Below are 18,818 nucleotides of genomic sequence, written 5' to 3' on the forward strand. Positions count from 1 at the left end.
AGAATAAATCTTATTCTTGAAGAAGTGTGGTTCTGGTAAGGCTGGACATGACGTTGAACCCTGTTGGCGCCCCTAGCCTTGATCCGCCCTCTACATCAATTTGATTTTACGTTTGTCCACATCATGATAAACAGCGTTTATGAAGAGCGCCCTCAACAAGTATCTTTTTTTTTGAAATGCTTTTTATTATATCCCGTAGATGGTAAAAATATTGTGCTGTCGCTCTGGTAGCTGCTCAAGTAAATTTTACTGGTTTATTTTACCAGGAAGACTCTGTATGTTTCAGTAACAATTTTATCATTTTTTGCTCACCAACAATCGCTTTTTGAGGCAATACATGTGTTATTAAATGCAGTATCAACTACTCGTTTCAAGCTAAATTTACAAATATGTAGTGTAGTGAAAAAAGATGGCGAGCTCCGCTGTGATACTCTGGCCTAACTCCGCGACGTCATCGCCCTTGATGACTCAACCGTAAAAATGTAGTGATATTTTGATGATTGCTGGCCTCTACTACATTTTGACAACAACAGCTAGTTTCTCCAAGAAGTGTATACAAACCATATTTGTGAATGGTCCGTGCATGGAGAATTTCAACAGATGTTAGAGAAGTTGAGGTAGGCCATGGCTTAATGTTAGGCAAAGACATCCTGTCATCCCTATCATGCAAGCTTGTATCTTCTGACATACAGGAAGGCCTGAATCGCAAATCAGTCATGATTTAATGCGGCCTAACGTTTTTAGAGTCCCAGGTATGAAACATCTGGCATGTCGAACATTTTTGAAGGAAATTATTTGCAGGACCTAGGCCATTAACCCTCCGTCTGTTTTAACCGTCAAAACAGTCAAAAATGCATTCCAATTGATTTCCCCCAGTACACAGACACGTACGGGAAATTTGACTGATTTTGACTGATATCACAACTTTGTTAAGAATGCATCTTGGCATAGGAGGGTTAATGCATGTGTTTTTATTTTTGATGTAGCCTTGGCCTAGGCCTACCCCCAGAACTGTGGGGTCTGACATCTGCTCCTCTCCCATGTGGGAGGGGAGTGGACGTTGGATCCCACAGTTCTGGGGGTAGCCTTGGCCCTTTTTTATTTACATAGGTTTTAGGTAGACCTGTAAACAAGGCCTGACGAATACTCCATCGTATACTGGGCCTTGTCCCGATTCATAGGGATTTCTTTCGAACCATTTTCTCCAGGATATCCGGGGTCATCCACTCGATTTTATGAGCTGGAATTGCACCGGTATGTTCACTACTTACAGGTTAAACTATCTGCTAGGTTGCTAATTGCAGAAAACTTGCCTTTTTCTTGTTTGGAGGAAAAAATGTTGCCTTTTTTCGCCATTTTCCCACTCCGGATGAATTTTGGCCTGACTTGTACATTACACAGACTCCTTTGTATAGTTAAGTAATAGTAGCCTGTACAAGAGCCTGTCTAGTTTGTACCCAGACTTCAGCACTTACGAATTTTGTTCAGATCTGCGAGAGTACCAGTCGATCTAAGTATCATGGAAAATTACGGCTGTTTTGTGTCGCAGCTATTACGCAACTCCCTTAACTGATTCCCTGTCCAGTTACACACTGCTTGCAGCAAATCGCTCTCTGTGACATGACATGAAAGTAACGAAACAGCCGTCAGTTTTGTTGCAAGTGGGGTAAAGTTCGTCCGGAGTGGGAAAATGGCCAAAAAAGGCAAAAGTTTTTCCTCAAAATGAGGAAAAGGCGAGTTTTCTGCAATTAGTAACCAGCGGATAGTTCACCCCGTAAGTGGTAAACATACCAGTGCAATTTCAGCTCATAAAAATCAAGCACATGACCTCGGATATGCCGGAGATCATTTTTTGAAAGAAATCCCTATGAATCAGGACAGGGCCCAGGATATGATGGAGGAGTATTCGTCAGGTCCTGTTTACGGGTCTAGGTTTAAGGTAGCCTATTCACGTCTGATTTACCAAGGATGCATCATGACCATGTTTATAGTTCATCTATGCCACTTTTGTGATTTGTATTGGTTTTTGGTGGCCATCCTGGCAGTTTTAATGCTAGTTTTAGGACACCATAAGCCTTATAATTATATATATTGGTTGTACTGCATGAGTGATTTTGCACAATGATAGAAAGGCATTGTGGGAAGGAAAAAACGAGCAAACATTGCCCCCTCCTTCCCAGAAATGCCTTTTAACCATTGTGCAAAATCACAGAGTAATTGCAGAATACCCCGCCACTCTAAAAACCGACCCCTGGAATGACTGGTTATGTGGGTACAAGGTGAAAACCCCTTGAGAAGAGTATGACACTTTGACCTCTACCTGGCTATGAGGTTGATGGTGCAGGATGGTGTAGTATTCTGCAATTGAGCTAAAATCATTCATGCCGTATTAGCTATATGGCTTATGGACACCTCTGCTGGGCCCCTTAATATACAGTACCTTTAACCTAGTTTTATTTCAAAACTTTCACATGGTGTGTATCAGCCAAAATTACTTAAACATCTTCAAGAAAGTTTTGTTCTTCACAACTGAAGGGTTTGGGAGTCATTTTGAGGAGCTTAGGAGATCATTACTTATGATGCTACAAAATTATATCTTACAATTTTGATTATATTGTTGGGAAATCTTTCCCTGAAGAATTCACCAGCTTTATTTAGTATTAATGACAATGCCCTACCGCACCTACCAAAGCTATTTTTGTAAGAATGAAAAAAAGTCACGATCAAGCTCATTTTTGCTCAGTTTAGATGTGTAAGTGGCTATAAATCTCATTTAATGGTCACTTTTTACTGTGGATTTGACTTGTAATGAGTGATCTTCAATATACATGTATACATACGACCACTGGAACAGACTTGGCAGGCTGAGTTTATAAAGGGACGCATTGTGGTTTTGTAAGAGCAGGAAACCACATGAAAGAGGATAGCAAATAAAAGCCAGTTGCTAGTTCGTTCAGTGGAGAAGCAGTGAACCAGTTACAAGGAGGCCAGGTTCAGGCCAGAATTTTATTGGAAAGCGTGTTGCCAGGGGTTGGGGTTCCAGGAGGCCATTTTTCCTTTCCATTGTGTTATACCGTACATGTAGCTTTGTGGTGCACAGACTAAATGCCTCACACAATGCAAAGTTAAACTTACAAACTTGTCTAGTGGACTATTGTGGCATGTACATGGCATACATGTATGCCACTGCTAGTTTTTTTTTTAAATGTCAGGAGATATTTCAACGTGCCACAGTTGCATGAGCATGTATTGTCACAGCATTCTCAGTGCATCAAACTGCACTGAGACTTTATTGGTCACAGACAGAGATTAGTGTTTTCACTCGGTAACACAAACCCAAACTTCTTTGGAAACTGGTAAGAAGTTTGGACTTTTTCAGTTAAAATCCAGTTTGTCACACTTCTGAACTTGTGTGCTAGCTTGACTCTGAACAGTTTGTTTGTGGGCAAATGGCAGAATTCTCATTCCTTCAGCAGGGAACCCTAAATGGGACCCTGAGTTTTCTGTTCAAATTGGGGCTAAATTGTACATGGACCGTGACTCCTTGACTAAGGTACTTCTTGTTGGGGATTAATGAGCTGGTTTGAATGGGGGCTGATATGAAGCGGTCGGAATCCAACCAAAAGGTTACATTCCCATGTTCCAGGGCAAGACAAAAACAAGTAAATTAATCTTGCCTTTCTACTAAACTACAGTGTACGGTACCCATGCATGACATGGGTGGGTAGGTGGACGTGTGCCAATACCAGTTATTTGCTCACGGCATTAAATGTTCGCTAAACAGCAAGTTTGGGCCATGATCTGCTGCCATTGGACCTACCGTACCCATAAGTGGTACGGTGTGTTAACATGCTTAGAATTTAGCACAAGTAATCTTGGGAATCCCAAAGTCATTTCTTAGACAACTGGTTCTTATTCTGTGCAGGAAGGCAACAGGAAATTAAAAATGGCAAGTCCAATCTTGAAATCAGTGACAAATACTCCCATGATGCGAGTTTGTACAGGCTTGCATTACACTTGACACAAACGGGTATGTACATGTAGCGACTAGCTTTTGAAGGAACAATTTCTTATTTAAAGCTTTGTTGATCATTTCATAAAGTATATGCAGTTTCACATATTCCATGTCATTATTTAACCCCGACCCTCCTCAATCCGCTAAAACCCTTTGGTTGGTTTTAGAGGATTTGGGAGGATCGAGGAAGAAAGGCAAAAAAAAAAGTTGTGGCTGATTCTGAAAGAGGTAGCATTGTGTCAAAGTTGTGGGTTAGGCCTCGCGCTGTTTATGTTCAGCCATGCATAAATTCTTGTTATCATATGGTGCTTACGTGAAATCCTCCATACTGCTCCAGGATGCCATTCACACTGCCTCAACACAGTGACAGGAATTGCCGGAGGATTTTGAAGGATTGAGGCAGTGGTCACACCTCAAAGTGAGGCATCTTTCTAAAAATGTGGAAGATTTTGGAGGATCGCGGCTGGTTGCAATGTCTTTTGCATGGATAATTGGAGGATTTTGAAGGTTAGAGGAAGGTGCCTTGCAAAAAGGCCTAGGGGATCCATTTAACGGACCTATGGTACATGTATTTTGCTTTTAAAAACAACATCCAGCCAGAATGGAACACTAAAGTTCAGAATGTACATGTAAATGTACAAGATTGCACGGTGTCGTCCAATTAACATATCACAGCACTTACATGTAAGACAGCTGGTGGTCATTAACACAGAGAACAGACTATGTATGTTTACATGTAAAATACTGGTATGTTAGTGTTTGTGCATGTTTAAAAGTATACAAAGTGTATAGACCCCGCTGTTTGTACATGTACCTGTTTAAGTATGGTGCATGTACATGTGTCATACACGGTGGTACTGTGACGTACATGTACAGTACCGGCACTTATGTACGGCACACAACACGCACATGCCTCTCCATCTGTGCAGTGCATTGATGCATAGCGATTCAGCACGTTCGATAGAAAATTTGTGTAAGTGTCAGCTGCTGTACATGTAGTTTGCATGAAATCCCCTAAACCGATACAAATGTTGGCTGCTGAAACCTACGGCTCGCTCAGCATTGGTCCTTTCTCTCATCGTGCTCAGAATCAAATCTAGCTGCTCCGATCCATTGTGCACCCGACAAACTGAGGCAAAGGATTTCCACCTCTTTTCCCAGAAAACCTTTTGAGCAGTAACCATTTAGTTTGTTGACCTTTCAAATATTACAGTGTAAAGATTTGTCAGCATGTAAAAGAAGTCCTGCGATGGAAGATGTCCAGTGGGCATTGACCTTTTTATCAACGGTAATTATACATGTAATATGATTCTAATTGCTCTAAAATATGTGAGAGTATTCTCAATCTCCTTGACAGCCATTCGTCACAAATTTCTCCCAGGGGTCTGCCTTTATTATGGTTTCAGAGGGCTGTAGAGTTCTTTGTCTCTCATCACCCAGTCCAATAATCCAATTAAAGGAAAACACCCAGCCTGTCTGCACAGGGCCATGGGGAGTTGTCCAAACACGCTGCAGACAATGATGACACATGCCACGGTGTGCACCCCATCATAATAACAGTGTCCTCCACCTGTGATCAGGTGTACTGAAAACAGGTGTTTGTATTGCATTCAGGAACGGTGGCCCACCAGTACAACATGCCTGTACTGACAAGGACAAGGATGCGGGCTTTAGGGCTTGAGGTCTGGCATGGGTCTGGTCAGTGTTGAAATGACCTCTGAATTCACCTCAGAGAGCATTGTGTTCAATGCTGATCACAGGTGCTGATCACAGTAATCATGTGTGATTTCAATTTTTTAATTCTGGGTATTGGCCTGACACCAATGCATATTCCTAATAACAACCCTGACTGGGTATAAAACAGTATGCATTAGTACACTGTATACAGAATAGCTTTCCTTTTTAGTTGAAATCTGTGTCCTCAAAGTGGAAGGTGAAAATTCAGAGTTTCTGTTTATGATATAGTGAAGATAAAGTTGACTTGAAATTTGATACAGTCAACATGTGCACTGTATTGTGCCTTTTTAGCTTTAAATATAGATCTCCCTTGAATGAAGTTACATGTACACTGTACATGTTCATGCAATACCCCTTCACTTTGTAACAGTTCAAGTTACGTTCAAGTAATGATGAAATACATGCTTAATTGCTAATCCTGTTAGCAGTAGGAAACCAAAAGCAGAACTCCCTGTTTTTGTAATGAATCCTGACCTGCTGTCAATTTGTAAGGTGGAGAAATTTGAAACAAGGTGCTGCAGTTATGTACACAGTGGCTACAATATGTGCTTTTAATTCTTAACTGATGCGTCACTGCAGACCGTCGTTTAAAGGATTTTCCTGTTTTTCTTAGGCATGCGCCATTCAGTACATGTCTTGCTACATGTTCCAATAGATTTACATGTAGGTAAATGGACATGTACATTCTGAGACTTGCATGTAGGTGGTTAATATTAAACCAAAGAGATGCAATTGCTCTGTGGATGAGTATACGCTTAACCCCAACCCTCGTCAATCCTCCGAAATCCTGTGGGCGGTTTTGGAGGATTGAGGGTGAATGGCAAAAGTGCATGGCTGATTGCAAAGGATGCGATGCATGGAGGTCGGGGGTTAGACCTTGTGTTGTTTTGCTTATTATGCATAAATTCAGCCCAATATTTCTTTTGAATCAAACCCACCGCTCAAGAATGCCATTCGCACTGCCTCAACATAATGACAGGAATTGCTGGAGGATTTTGAAGGATTGAGGCAGTAGGCAGACCTCCAAGTAACATTTTCAAGACATTTTGGAGGATTGAGGCAGTAGGCAGACCTCCAAGTAACATTTTCAAGACATTTTGGAGGATTGAGGGAGAATCCAATTTTTCACCCCCCAAATTGGAGAATTGTGGAGGTTTCCTAGCAAACTGGGCCAAGGGGGTTAGAGTTTGAGCGTATTAACTGGTAGCAGAGTTTCTTATTCTTGTAAATAAAGAGTAATTTCACTCAGTACTCTGCACCCATTGAACACTTCGTGTTCGCACTGATAAAAATTCAAATGACAAATTCTTGCATTGGTCTTTGTACAATATGCTTGTACCAATACACGTATTGTACTTACATACATTTTCATCTGTCATGAGAAAATAGTTTTCAACCCAAAATGTTGAACTTAGCAACTGATAATACAGTGTACTGTGTTGATTTTGTTCATGCAGGGTATAAGGTCAGGACCATTTTTTTTCCCAGAAACTTTCTCATTGAATGAGCCTCGGAACGCATGCCGTGCTGAAAACCCTTACTGTATAACACAGGAACAAGTGAGACGGCCTGAACTAAGAGGAACTGGCTGGATTTTTCATCTCTGTGATTATAAATGAGTAATGCCAATAGCAAATGCCCCAATTGAAGCGTGTCTGAATGATCTCGAATGTGCATGCGAGGTCTGTTGTAGTGTCCTGGCATCAGCACAGCCCTGTGCAGTCTTTGCCTCAATGCTCACTGAAATGTCCCCATAGACAAGTTGGTTTTCTAATACAAGTGCCCTTTGCAAATGAGAAATTCCCTTCAAGAATGAAGTTGCTGGCCTGCATTGCGTAAGCTGTGTTCTACAAAAAGTTTTGTGTGTTTCATTTACATGACGTACATATACTGTATCTCATGTACAGGTGTACATGTAGATGTCGTGTGTCTTAGGAGGCGCTATTCCTGAACATCATTAGGCCAAGAAAAAAGTCTCTGGTTTCTGGTCAGCGCGCATCACCATAGACCTGCATGTTGGCAAAATAAAAAGTTTTTATTCGGTGTAATACAATGTCCAAAAGCTGCCCAACTTGCTTGATTGACTGGAATCCTGCTACTGTGTAATTTTAACTTGTTTTAGATGGGGTGCATTTGAGTAATATGTACAGTAAATTGAGTCCCTCTAGGCCCCCACACCTTTAGTCAGGCACTCTTTTCCAGATGACATCATTACATATACATGTACATCTGGGAACCAGATAAACGAGATGGTCTTATGTCCTGTGTACATCTACTCTGTCCAAGCTGAAAATGCTTTTAAAAAGTAAATAGTGAGGAGGCCAGTCTGTTTCAGTGTTAGTAGTGGTGGTACATGTACGTACGCAGTGCAGTCGTGATGGACATCGCGCTATAGGTACACCATTTCTAGGGGAAAAAAATTAAGGGCAAAAAAAAAAAAAAGCAGCATGGCGGCATCACTTTTAGAGGCAACCCCTGACCAGAAACCGGAGACTTATTTTTTGTGGCCTTTTGGTCAGCTCTTTCTCTTGTCAGTTTGCTCGAATGGTGTGATCGCATGGCATGCAACATACCATGCGACATGCCATGCGATACCGCATTACCGTTTATTTATTTGCAGTTCTCAAAAAAAGGCTGTCAGGGTTCAGGAGGACCCTGCACAATGGGTGTGTGATGACCGGAACGATGAAACTGACATGCCAACTCTAAACTAGAAAATATTGTCGGGAGGTGAAATGTTAGACTTTTACAGATGGGGCCAAAATATGGTACCTGCACCTTCCTGAACTTGGCCCTGTTTCCTTGGGTTAGTGTCCCAGTAGAATGCATTCACATGACATAGACACATGTAACTCATGTGAACCGGTACTGGGACTTGGGCTACTTTTTTGTAAGTGAATTTTACAGCAAATACATGAGGAAAAAAATGAGCAAATACATGCAGATGGCATGTTCTTCATGAAATGGACCAAATGCAACTCTGCATGCCATTTTTTCAAAACTTCTAAAAGAGTGATTTTGATCATATAAAATACAAATTAGCACCTGCAGATTTATAAAAATGATTATTTGGGGATAATTAGGCATACTACAGACATGTACATGTACCAGGGCAAATCAAAAGGAGTTGAATTCATTTAAAGTTTTACGTCAAAGTATTTGCACCAGAGGACTTGATTTCAAATCCTCTCTCAACAACAAGGAGAATTCAATACATTTTTCAACTGATGTATTTTAAAAGTACCTAAGAAATAACTTTTGAAAAAATAAGCCATGGGAAAAAAAGAGCAAAAAATTGACGGAAAATGATGAGAAAAGTTTGGCTCTCTTCATTCTCTTACCGTTTATAATCACTCTCACTATACCAACATATTTGCCAGGTCTTACACCTTTCAACCACCGAAAATAAACTTTAAATTTGGCTGCATCAAAAATGTATAATGAGTACAATATTTGACAGAATTTTGATGATGCTTGAGAATTTTGACAAAAATTGCATGACGTTCTAGAATGCTGAAAACGCTATCACGTGTAGTGTTTGAAAATTCCATGTGTGATGTTCATTTTGCTGTTTATTTTGGAGATATCCCCGCTGAAAATTGAATTAAAATTAACAACTCTGAGCATTAGATTTTCATTGTGAATCGTATTTTATGTCTCGGATGTCATTTTTTTTCGAATGTCATTCAGTATGACAGATTTTTTTAGAGAAACCTTGGCACGAAGAGAAAAATCAAGGAGCATCACCATTCTGTGGAGGGACTCATGAATATCAAATGAAAAAGAGGCCGCATTGTCTGGGTTGATGTCAAAGGTCAAAGAGCCGACGACGCAGCAAAACGTTTCTCTAACGTCACCCTACAAGATTGACAGAAGCCGCAAAATTGCCATGATTGGTATTTTGGAGTGTGTGGTTTTCGGAAATGTTCTTGAAGAAAATGTGATCGGTCCAGTCTTAAAAGGATGCTGGTTTGGGGGTGCTTTTTTGCACTTTTTTTTAAGCCTGTGTTGTACACTAATTTTGATTTTACTCGCTGTTTTTTTTTTTTGCAGTCAATTTTTTGACAGAATCAAATGACTTTCACAACGGCCGACTTCAGGACCAGATTAATTGTGAGAGGTGTTTTTTAATTTCGTGATTATGGTTTTAATATGCATAAATATTATCACCTTTGACCACATGTAAATCTGTGTAAAATGACCGCGGGGATTATCACTCCTGAGTAAATTTCATTTCCTAGGATTTCAACAGGTTGTTCACGTCCATCAAAACTGCTGACATTCAAGACTTAAATTAATTAACTCCAATTAAGTTAAAAGAGGGACACGGTCATCATTGTTCCACATATCAGCCATGACTTCCCTCATTTCATCAGACATTGGGAATTAATTCACTGCTGTTCACTTCAGGAAAAATGAACCCCCAAAGTTGAACATTATCTAATGGTCCATATTTTCAGGAACCTGCCAGGTGTACCAGGCTTGTACAGTACACTGTGTTTGATGTACATGTACATGTTTGTGTGCACGGTCACGACCACAGGCAATCCTTTCTTGAGTGCTCTCATGATGAACAATAACTTCAGAAGGATGCTGATTAGAGAAATCAAAACTAAACCAAAAAGCAAAACAAAACAGAAACAAATCATACATAGCCAGCTCTTAGCCCCACCAACAACTATGAAAGCAATGAGCTTCCGGTATGATTTGGTTCAATAATTGAGATGCCTAGAAATGTTTCACAGATCGCATGCACCATGTGGACATTTTCACTCTAAATTTGTCCCCAGCCTGCAATTTCCTTTTCAGCAGTATGTAAACTGAGCAGGTTGTATGCACCTGTGCATGTGTGCACCCAGGTAATACCAGACCCTGATTTTACAGCACAGCATGTGCGATACATGTACATGTATCTGCCCGTTTGTAACTGTTTGGTCCGTTAAATATGTGATTTCATTGCTTTACTCTGTAGAACAGGTACCGTATCCTTGGTACATGCACTCTACTGATGAGAGACTTTGGCCGTGTCCGAAACGGGCTTTCAGAGCTATAGCTAGGTCTATTGTCTACGTGTCTCCCAGCATTTCCAATGGAGCGAAGACCTAGACCTAGCTCTAGACAAGAGTTTCCGATGTAGCCTTTGAGACACTGGTGGCACGAAGCATACTGGTACCAGTCCTTTTTCACAGTATTGAGCGTGCTGAGAAACTACCTGCATGCACGCATGCTCGAAACTGCTACAAAGGACCAATATGCTTTCGACCACCAAGTGTCTCAAAGTTTCCCATTGAAATAAACTGTACCTTACTTACAATCTTTGTGATTCCAGTCTCGGTACACGAATGAGTGTCCAAAGGGTGTTGTCCAGAAGACTACTTCTGTACATGTGTGTTCTATACTTATATATGATGTCCTGTGATATTAATATCACTTGTAGGTAGGCCCTAGATATTTTTTTTCAGGGCCTAGACCGCTTTTATATTCTCAATACTAAATTCCACTTGCTGTTCATGCCCATCTGCACAAGAATACTGCACATGTAAATTGTACATGTAAATGCACCAGGAATGCACTGTACATGTAGTACTACATGTACATGTAGGGTAGGGCACAGTTGTGTTTGGAAGTTGTACCTAGTTTGTAAGTGGCCTTGTCATGTATGCATCACTGATCACAAGCTCCTGTTGGATATTATACATGTGGCTCCATGGTTGGGTGAACGATGGATGAACATTCCATTTAACTTCTGGTGCCATGTAACTTTGTGCGATGGGCGTGGTTTAAACTGAAGTTATGTGGAATTGTCATTAAATTAGAAATTAATACAACAGCACTATTTTGCTGTCTAGAAGAGCACCATTTTAAAGAGCTCCTCTAAGGAAAACATGTTTTTTTCTGCTCAAATAAATAGGGAAGCATCCAAATCGAAAGTAGTGTCATTTGTCTTCAGAGCTCAACTATATAACAAGCTAAAAAGGTTTTTTTTCTGTTCATGCCAAGATGCGAATTCTAAATGTAGATTGCATCACTCGGAGAAAACAGAGAAAACGAGGGGAACCCTGGCCCAGTTTTTGTAGTGGATAAACCCTTGTGCATGCCAAACAATGGCTACATGCATTGTACAATTATTTGGACTTTTTAAAAGTAAATGCTGCATGTAGATCATGTCAATGAAATGTCAAACCTGGAGAAAAAAATGGTTCCATTTAAACGTCTTTGAAAATACCCTGAGAAAAAGATATCCTGTGCACCAGTATCTGGATACCAGTATTAGTAAAAATGTGTCCTAGTAATTTGTACCAGATGACAAGGACAGCAATCTTAAAGGCATGATGGAAGTGTGGCCTCTAAATAAAATACCGAAGTTTCTCTGTCTAAATCATGATGGTTTCCATTGGTAAGGCTTCCTTAGTGCTGCTAAACTGAATGGGTGTAGGCTTTTTACCGGTTGGTGCACCCATACCTGTTTTACATACAAAGTGTGGACATTCCTTTGTTCTCCTGTGGTTAAGGAAACTTGAGGAGAATAATTTTTTTCTCCAACTAGGATTTAAAACTCCTTCGAGCTGGATTTTTGATGATGATTTCCTGGACTGTTCCTCTTCATTTTGCCACAAATAAGCTTGATCCCAAATTGCCTCTGAAACTGTTTTTCAGAGAGGGGGAAACATTGTGTGGACGTGTGCGGGTCCACACTACATGTACGTACATCATCGCACTCTACATTATGTGGACTTCTTTTGTGTAGAGGTCCACACTGTGTATGCCACGTCGGCACTGTGTATAAGGCACAGTACATGTACATGAATGCATGGATGTATGTCGACCATGAAGCAGGTAACCTTGATGGCGCACGGTGTTATGCATGATAGCCATGTGCCTGCAGTTTTTAAAAACAAAGGCTCCGGTGGTGGATGGCCACTTGGTTAATTTTGCCAGTGTTAAAAGCTAAAATTTAGCTCTTTATATTTAGATTTAAGTGCCATGCGTGGGATGTTGTTCAAATAGTTCATTCATATGCATGTTAAGCGACAGAGTATTATGCTGGTAATGATTTTAAAGACAAAATAAATGCAAAAAGACCACTTTTGTGAGGCCTGGAAAACAGCCTGTGTTAGAAAACTAAGCCTATTACACCTTTCTGTTACCAGGAAGTAACTGCTTTGTTTGTTATCAGGTGACTAATTCTCTGCACTGTTTATGCAACTAATTGATCATGTGGTTATTTCTGACCACATGTTCAGGGCAAGGCAAGGTCACTACCAGTCCCCGCAATTGTCTGCCAGCATTGTCCAACAGCAGGGTGGGTTCTTAATGGGAAATAGTGGTGATGTTATCAGTTGGATGAAGATAAAGTTGTCAAAATACCCCAGGTGTAATTGTGATTCTGACAAGCAACAGCTCACATTGGTTAGCTTCAAGGCAAGTATATGTACATGTACAGTGTACATGAACAGTATGCAGTTCGGTGTATTCTGTAGCATTAGATTTCAACACATACTGTACAATGCATACAGTATGTACATGTACATGTACATGTAGTTACACAATCATTAATTATAAAGCAGTGCATGACAAACCTTCACTTCGTTGGAAAAATGACAGAGTGAAGGAAGAGTCAGCCCTGGGCTGAGTTTTTCTCTCAAGATTCTGGGTGGATGAACTACAAGAACTGTTCTCCTATGTGATAGCTTCTTTTCAAGAAAGTACATTTAAGTTGTATATGTACATGTATTTGAATTGAAGGATGGTTTAGAAATAACCTGTCACAAGTCACCTTTCGTGGAACTGTCAATTCACCACTTCCGAAAATACCATTCCAAATGTAAACGGTAGCCAGAAAACTCTGTCATGACATCACGCGGAATTGTAAACCTCCGACCTTGCCCTGAAAATAAACCCAGCTTGCTAGCCAAAACAGGGAAACCATCATTGGACCCTTCAAACTCAGAGCAGTTCCTTGACAAGGCTCAGCACTTGCGTACATCCTCAGCGCTGCCGAGCGCAGGAAGTTCTGTTTGAAGGCAGGAAATAAAAGACCTCCATGTACCCTTTTAATGAGCTTTGCGGGCTGTCGTGTTGCACTTCCAAAATTGATATAAACCCCGGCCTGCTCTGTAGGCCAGAAATGCCTATTATGACGTGTGTGGGAGCGTGCGATTACTGCTCATGTCCGGTTGATTAACAACGACATTACATAAATGTACCGGTACAAGTGATATAATTGGGGAGGATGGTATTCGATGCGGACATATGAGTCGCGTTAATGAGCGTGGAAAGTTGTGTTGACTCGACAGTGTCAAGCCAATTTGGATAGATTTTGAACAGCTGAGAACTACTTTTACACTGAAGTGAGCACTTTCTAGGGGTACGTAATCATTCTGGTAATTGATTGCATGCACAGTTGGACTTTGTTTAATACTCACAAACATCTCTTTTAATTCAGCACTGACATGTTTCTTCCAGAACAGTGTTGATTGTTTCTGTTACCAGAAAGTTTATCTATGCGTAGGATTTCACAGGTATTGGTATCCTTGCAGTGTTGTTGCCAATTTTTTTCAAGTACAGTGCCAAGTTCAGTGCCAAATATTGAACTGGTTGGGGGGGACAAAGCTAGAGAACAATGGACATTGGATGGTGAATGCACCAAGGTGAGATTGCCAAATAAATTCAAGACTTCAGACAATTCCAGTTTGTACAAATTAAGCGTTAAGGAGAAAAGTTTTGAAAAGTACTTGGCCAAGTACTGACTGAGTACTTTTATCCTAAAAACTTAATTCTTATAAAACTGTGATTCTTTGAAATCTTCATTTTGTTTGTAATCTCACCTTTGTGCATTTACTGTCAAGTGTGCAAATTCTTTTGGATAGTTCCTCCTCACCAGTTCAACATAAGGCAGTGAACCTCACGCTTGAAAAGTAAACATACTCAATTGCTACCCGGCACCTTTGACTGCTACAGTACATGTAGCTGTCACTCATTACAAACATTTTAAAGACTCTCCTGATTATGGTGAAAAGCAAAGGACTTTTTGGCAAGTCACGTACACGTATTTTTCAAATTCTAACAAAAGGCACATTTTTCTCTCATGTTTACAATTTGGATGTTGTACATGTACATGTACAGTACATGTACTTGTATGTACCGGTACATGTACATGTACAGTGCATGTACTTGTATGTACCGGTACATGTACATGTACAGTGCATGTACTTGTATGTACCGGTACATGTACATGTACAGTGCATGTACTTGTATGTACCGGTACATGTACATGTAACTTGTTTTTCTCTTATGCCTGGTTGTTCTACCAGTGCATAAACTGTAGTAGTAGCTTGTAATTTTGCACATGTGTTTCTGAAGAAGAAAACATGGCCGAGATCTCTACCAACATCTTGTATTTGGAGCAGAGTAACATTTGTTGATCATGTAGAGCCTGCAGTACCGGGTACATGTACATGTATTACGAGTACCCATTCAAAAGTCCCTTTGCTTGAAAACTACATGTCATCACAGGCGTGAGTGTATTCCAACCGGCAGTCTGTTTTTTCTTTTACATTTAGTTTCAGCATTATTCCCACATTTGGTGAATCACACATGTGGTTGTACATGTACATGTACTTGGCCCCGTGAATCATGTTTGGATTGGAGTTTTACACCTGCACAGCTTAACATGTACATGTATTGTACATGCCTGCTTTGTCAATGCTTGGAACACACTCTTTGCGTATAAGTTAACGCTCAAAAAGATACATGTACATGTACAATGTTCACCTTTCATCTGTACCAATACCATGACAACCATGAATTCCATTTCAGTGACCTCAGTCAGTGCAGATCCGATGCATTGGGAACGCTTATTAAAGTGTGAAGTCCAACCAGTGGGTCAGGTTAATGTTCGTGTCTTGCTCAGACTCTCAATCTGCATGGGCTGTCATTAACATGTTTTTGTTTTTTTTTTTCAAACCAAGGCCACATTCCTGTGGACAGGTCTGCTCAGTATGATTTTTAATCAATGCAGGATGTGCATTTCACAGGTTGATGGTGTTTTCATGTGAAAGCTGAACGGATGGTATCAATTTCCTCACCTGCATTTATTTTTATACTGTTACTGGGCTTTCCTTATTGGGTTTTATAACGGACTGAAGAAATTCTGACGCATGAGAGATATTACTTTTGGACATGCTGGGCCATCGACTTTGTTCTGATGAACAATCAAAAATCAGCTCTGCGTGTAGATCAACCTGTCTGGTGTCCATTTCATGTTTCTTGAAGGATCAGCAACTGATACACAGAAGTTGTGCTTCACTTTAATGCAAGTTGACTTTTCCTACACAGTGCAATGTACATGTACCTTCACGGTAAAAGTTGAAGACAGATACAATGTAAATGTCAAAATCCTTGCTTTTAACAGCTCCATGCATGATCTATGATTCAAGAGGCCACCTGAGTGACTGCAGAAAATAGAAAAAAAAAAAAAATTTCTGTTTTGGTCTCAGCTGCGTATTTACTGGTGTGTACATGTACCGGTGAATGTTAAAATGACACATGGAGGGTTGCAGGCAGCAAATTTTCAAGAGTAGCCTAAGTTTCAGCTAAAGGTGCACAAACCGTAGCCAAAATTTGTACATATTCACCATTTGGTAACATTGGGGACTAGCAGCTGCATTGTAGATCTATGGTGCATGTATGTTCGTGAATAACCAGTAACAATTTGGAATTACAAAGTGTATACGTACATGTACCCCAGTATGCACCGTACAAGTACCAGCGGCATGTTATGCAGTGTGTGAAACTACAGTATACACGTATGCTGTGGACTTTCAGATCATAAAATAAGGTAGTGTGTAGTTCCACATTTGAAACTGTAAACCTCCTTTCAACAACTTCCCCTGGTGTTATATATACATTCTATTTGTTTTGATTAATAAGGTTTGATATCCAGCTGTCCTCAATATACCCGGTGTACGTAACATGTACATGTACATGTATGTGTGTTACTGTATGTTTGCAATGACTCTACCTTACATTTGTATTTCTCTTTCAGTTGTGATAGTGGCCTTCCTGCTGTCGTATTTGGTATTCCACACTTTATCATTCCAGCCTTATTAGTTAAGACGTTATAATATAGAAAAACCATGTGCTTAGCAGTAGATTTAGCGTGATGGGGAGTTGGTGAAAATCTGGATCAGTTTTGGGGCTGTTGTCATTAATTTTCCAACAATTCACTGAGTTTTTTTGTCCATTTGTATTCCAGATACATGCAGCTCTGTGTCACGACCTAGTTAGTCCCTAAGGTTCTCACGCGGTCCTTTTTCCGCTGGCGCCCTGCACTACTGGTTCACCATGCCTGAGCTAACCAGTGAGGAGATGACGTCGCATCTCTATGACCGCTTCGCTCAAGCTGGAACCTTCCAGTCTTGCATGGCCTCTTTCCGTCAGCTGTGTGAGCATCTAGGACTTGACCCCAGACATCAAAAGTAAGGGCTGGTTTAAGTTTATCCTATCACAGTTACTTGTACCCCTTCCCCCTAAAAAAAGTACCTCTAACCCTCATCTACCCCTCCAAAAACACTCTGCGTTTCAGTTTGACTCCTCATGCAGTATTACATGTATAATAAGTTTAACGAGAATTATTGATCATTGTTGATGAAAAAGAGGGAAGTAAGACAGAATTTGCTAAGACTGTTTGGCTTGTGTATATTTGGATGAAATTGGACATGCACACCTGGAAACTTGAACAGGCACGCAGTGTGCCTCGGCCGGCCCCTTTATTGAGGGGACAACTCCCCCCCTTCACCAAATTATGGGAACAAAAAAAATGTCCACACATCAAATTTGCCCCATTCAGCACTTGTGTAGTCCCCACAAAAAATGTATGCCGCAGGGTTCCCCTTTGCACAGTGTCAGTGACATGTATGTACCGGTACATACATACATGTACATGGGTAGCTGTATGCCACTGTTCAAGCAATGAGTTAAGCACCCATGTTGGCTCAATTCAAGTGCCTGGGTAGGTGCCCCAAGAGAGCTTGCACACACTGACATTGTCTGGGAACTACACCCTGTCATGTGCTAATGTGGTTTCCACGTCTGAGGTTTAGTGTCTGAGATGATGTCATGCAGCTCATCAGCTGTACCATACAGGTCTAGCGTGGATGCTAAGCTCTTATTGCCTTGGTTTCTTCTGCGGGTTTTTTTTTTGGGGGGGGTAGGAGTCCAGTCTGCCTTGTGGTTTCCTAAGTATGTATAATCCCTTTTAGTTTGCATCCACACATTATCATAAGTTCAGGTACATGTTGCATACAGGTTTTGGACTCTAACAAGATTGCTTTCCCTGTTTTTCATTTTGCACTCACACTTTTCAAATCCTAGCTGAGACACTGATGCGAGCATATTTTATAGATTTTCTTGTCTCTGAATTTTAAGAAAAGGTATTTTTAGTGAGTGCGAACAACAAACCCTTGTTACGATGTTTAATCATTAAGTCTAGAGTTAAAGTAACTACATGTACATGTACACATTCAAAAGGGGAGTTAATATCAGGAAAATCTCAAAGTCTTACACCTTCTCAAAAGTGGACTGGTACCCTTGAAAATAGTGTGCTTCTCTTGAATATTAAATTGCACATTTGTTTGAAGATTGTGGAAAGAGATACTCAGTCTACATGTAGATCTACATGTATGCTGCAAATGCAATAGCACTCACTAGAAGAGGTAACGAAATGTTCCAAGTGATACACTGTAATTGTAAAGAGAAGAATGGAAGAAATAGAAATGTACTACTTTTCAAAAATGGACAGTTGCGAACAGTAACAAAACTTGGATGTACATGTACTTGCATGTTTACGTCACGTACCTAAGAACTGTGGACATTCCTTTGTTTTTGTGCAGTTAAGAAAACTCAGTGAAAATACTCATTTTTCTTCAACCAGGAACAAGATTTTTGGCTGTTTTTTTGTACAAGGTTTCCTTGACTATTCCTCTTCCTTTTACCACAGATGACCCCGACCCCAAAATGTCTCTTAACCCCTTTTCCAGACAGGGGGAAACCTTGTGTGGACATG

At 40.5% G+C, this 18,818-nt stretch overlaps 1 protein-coding gene across 7 annotated transcripts in view; it reads left to right on the forward strand.

The window, feature by feature from the left end:
• Nucleotides 1-215: 215 nt before the first annotated feature.
• LOC110989175 (F-actin-monooxygenase MICAL3-like) overlaps nt 216-18,818 on the forward strand; it is a 56,490-nt gene continuing 37,887 nt past the window's right edge. For 4 of the 7 annotated variants that reach the window (XM_022253372.2, XM_022253387.2, XM_022253408.2 and 1 more), the window contains exons 1-2: nt 216-617; nt 17,010-17,232. In XM_022253372.2, coding sequence (XP_022109064.2) covers nt 17,099-17,232 — 134 coding nt within the window. In that variant the 5' untranslated portion in view covers nt 216-617; nt 17,010-17,098. Of the gene's footprint in view, nt 618-13,961; nt 14,121-17,009; nt 17,233-18,818 lie in introns of those variants that run through there. The other 3 variants (XM_087134243.1, XM_087134244.1, XM_087134242.1) reach the window with 2 other exon arrangements.

The sequence above is a fragment of the Acanthaster planci genome, linkage group LG03 (genome assembly GCF_054643075.1).
Source record: "Acanthaster planci isolate LZ-2023a linkage group LG03, COTS_SCS, whole genome shotgun sequence".
Classification (NCBI taxonomy): Eukaryota; Metazoa; Echinodermata; class Asteroidea; order Valvatida; family Acanthasteridae; genus Acanthaster; species Acanthaster planci.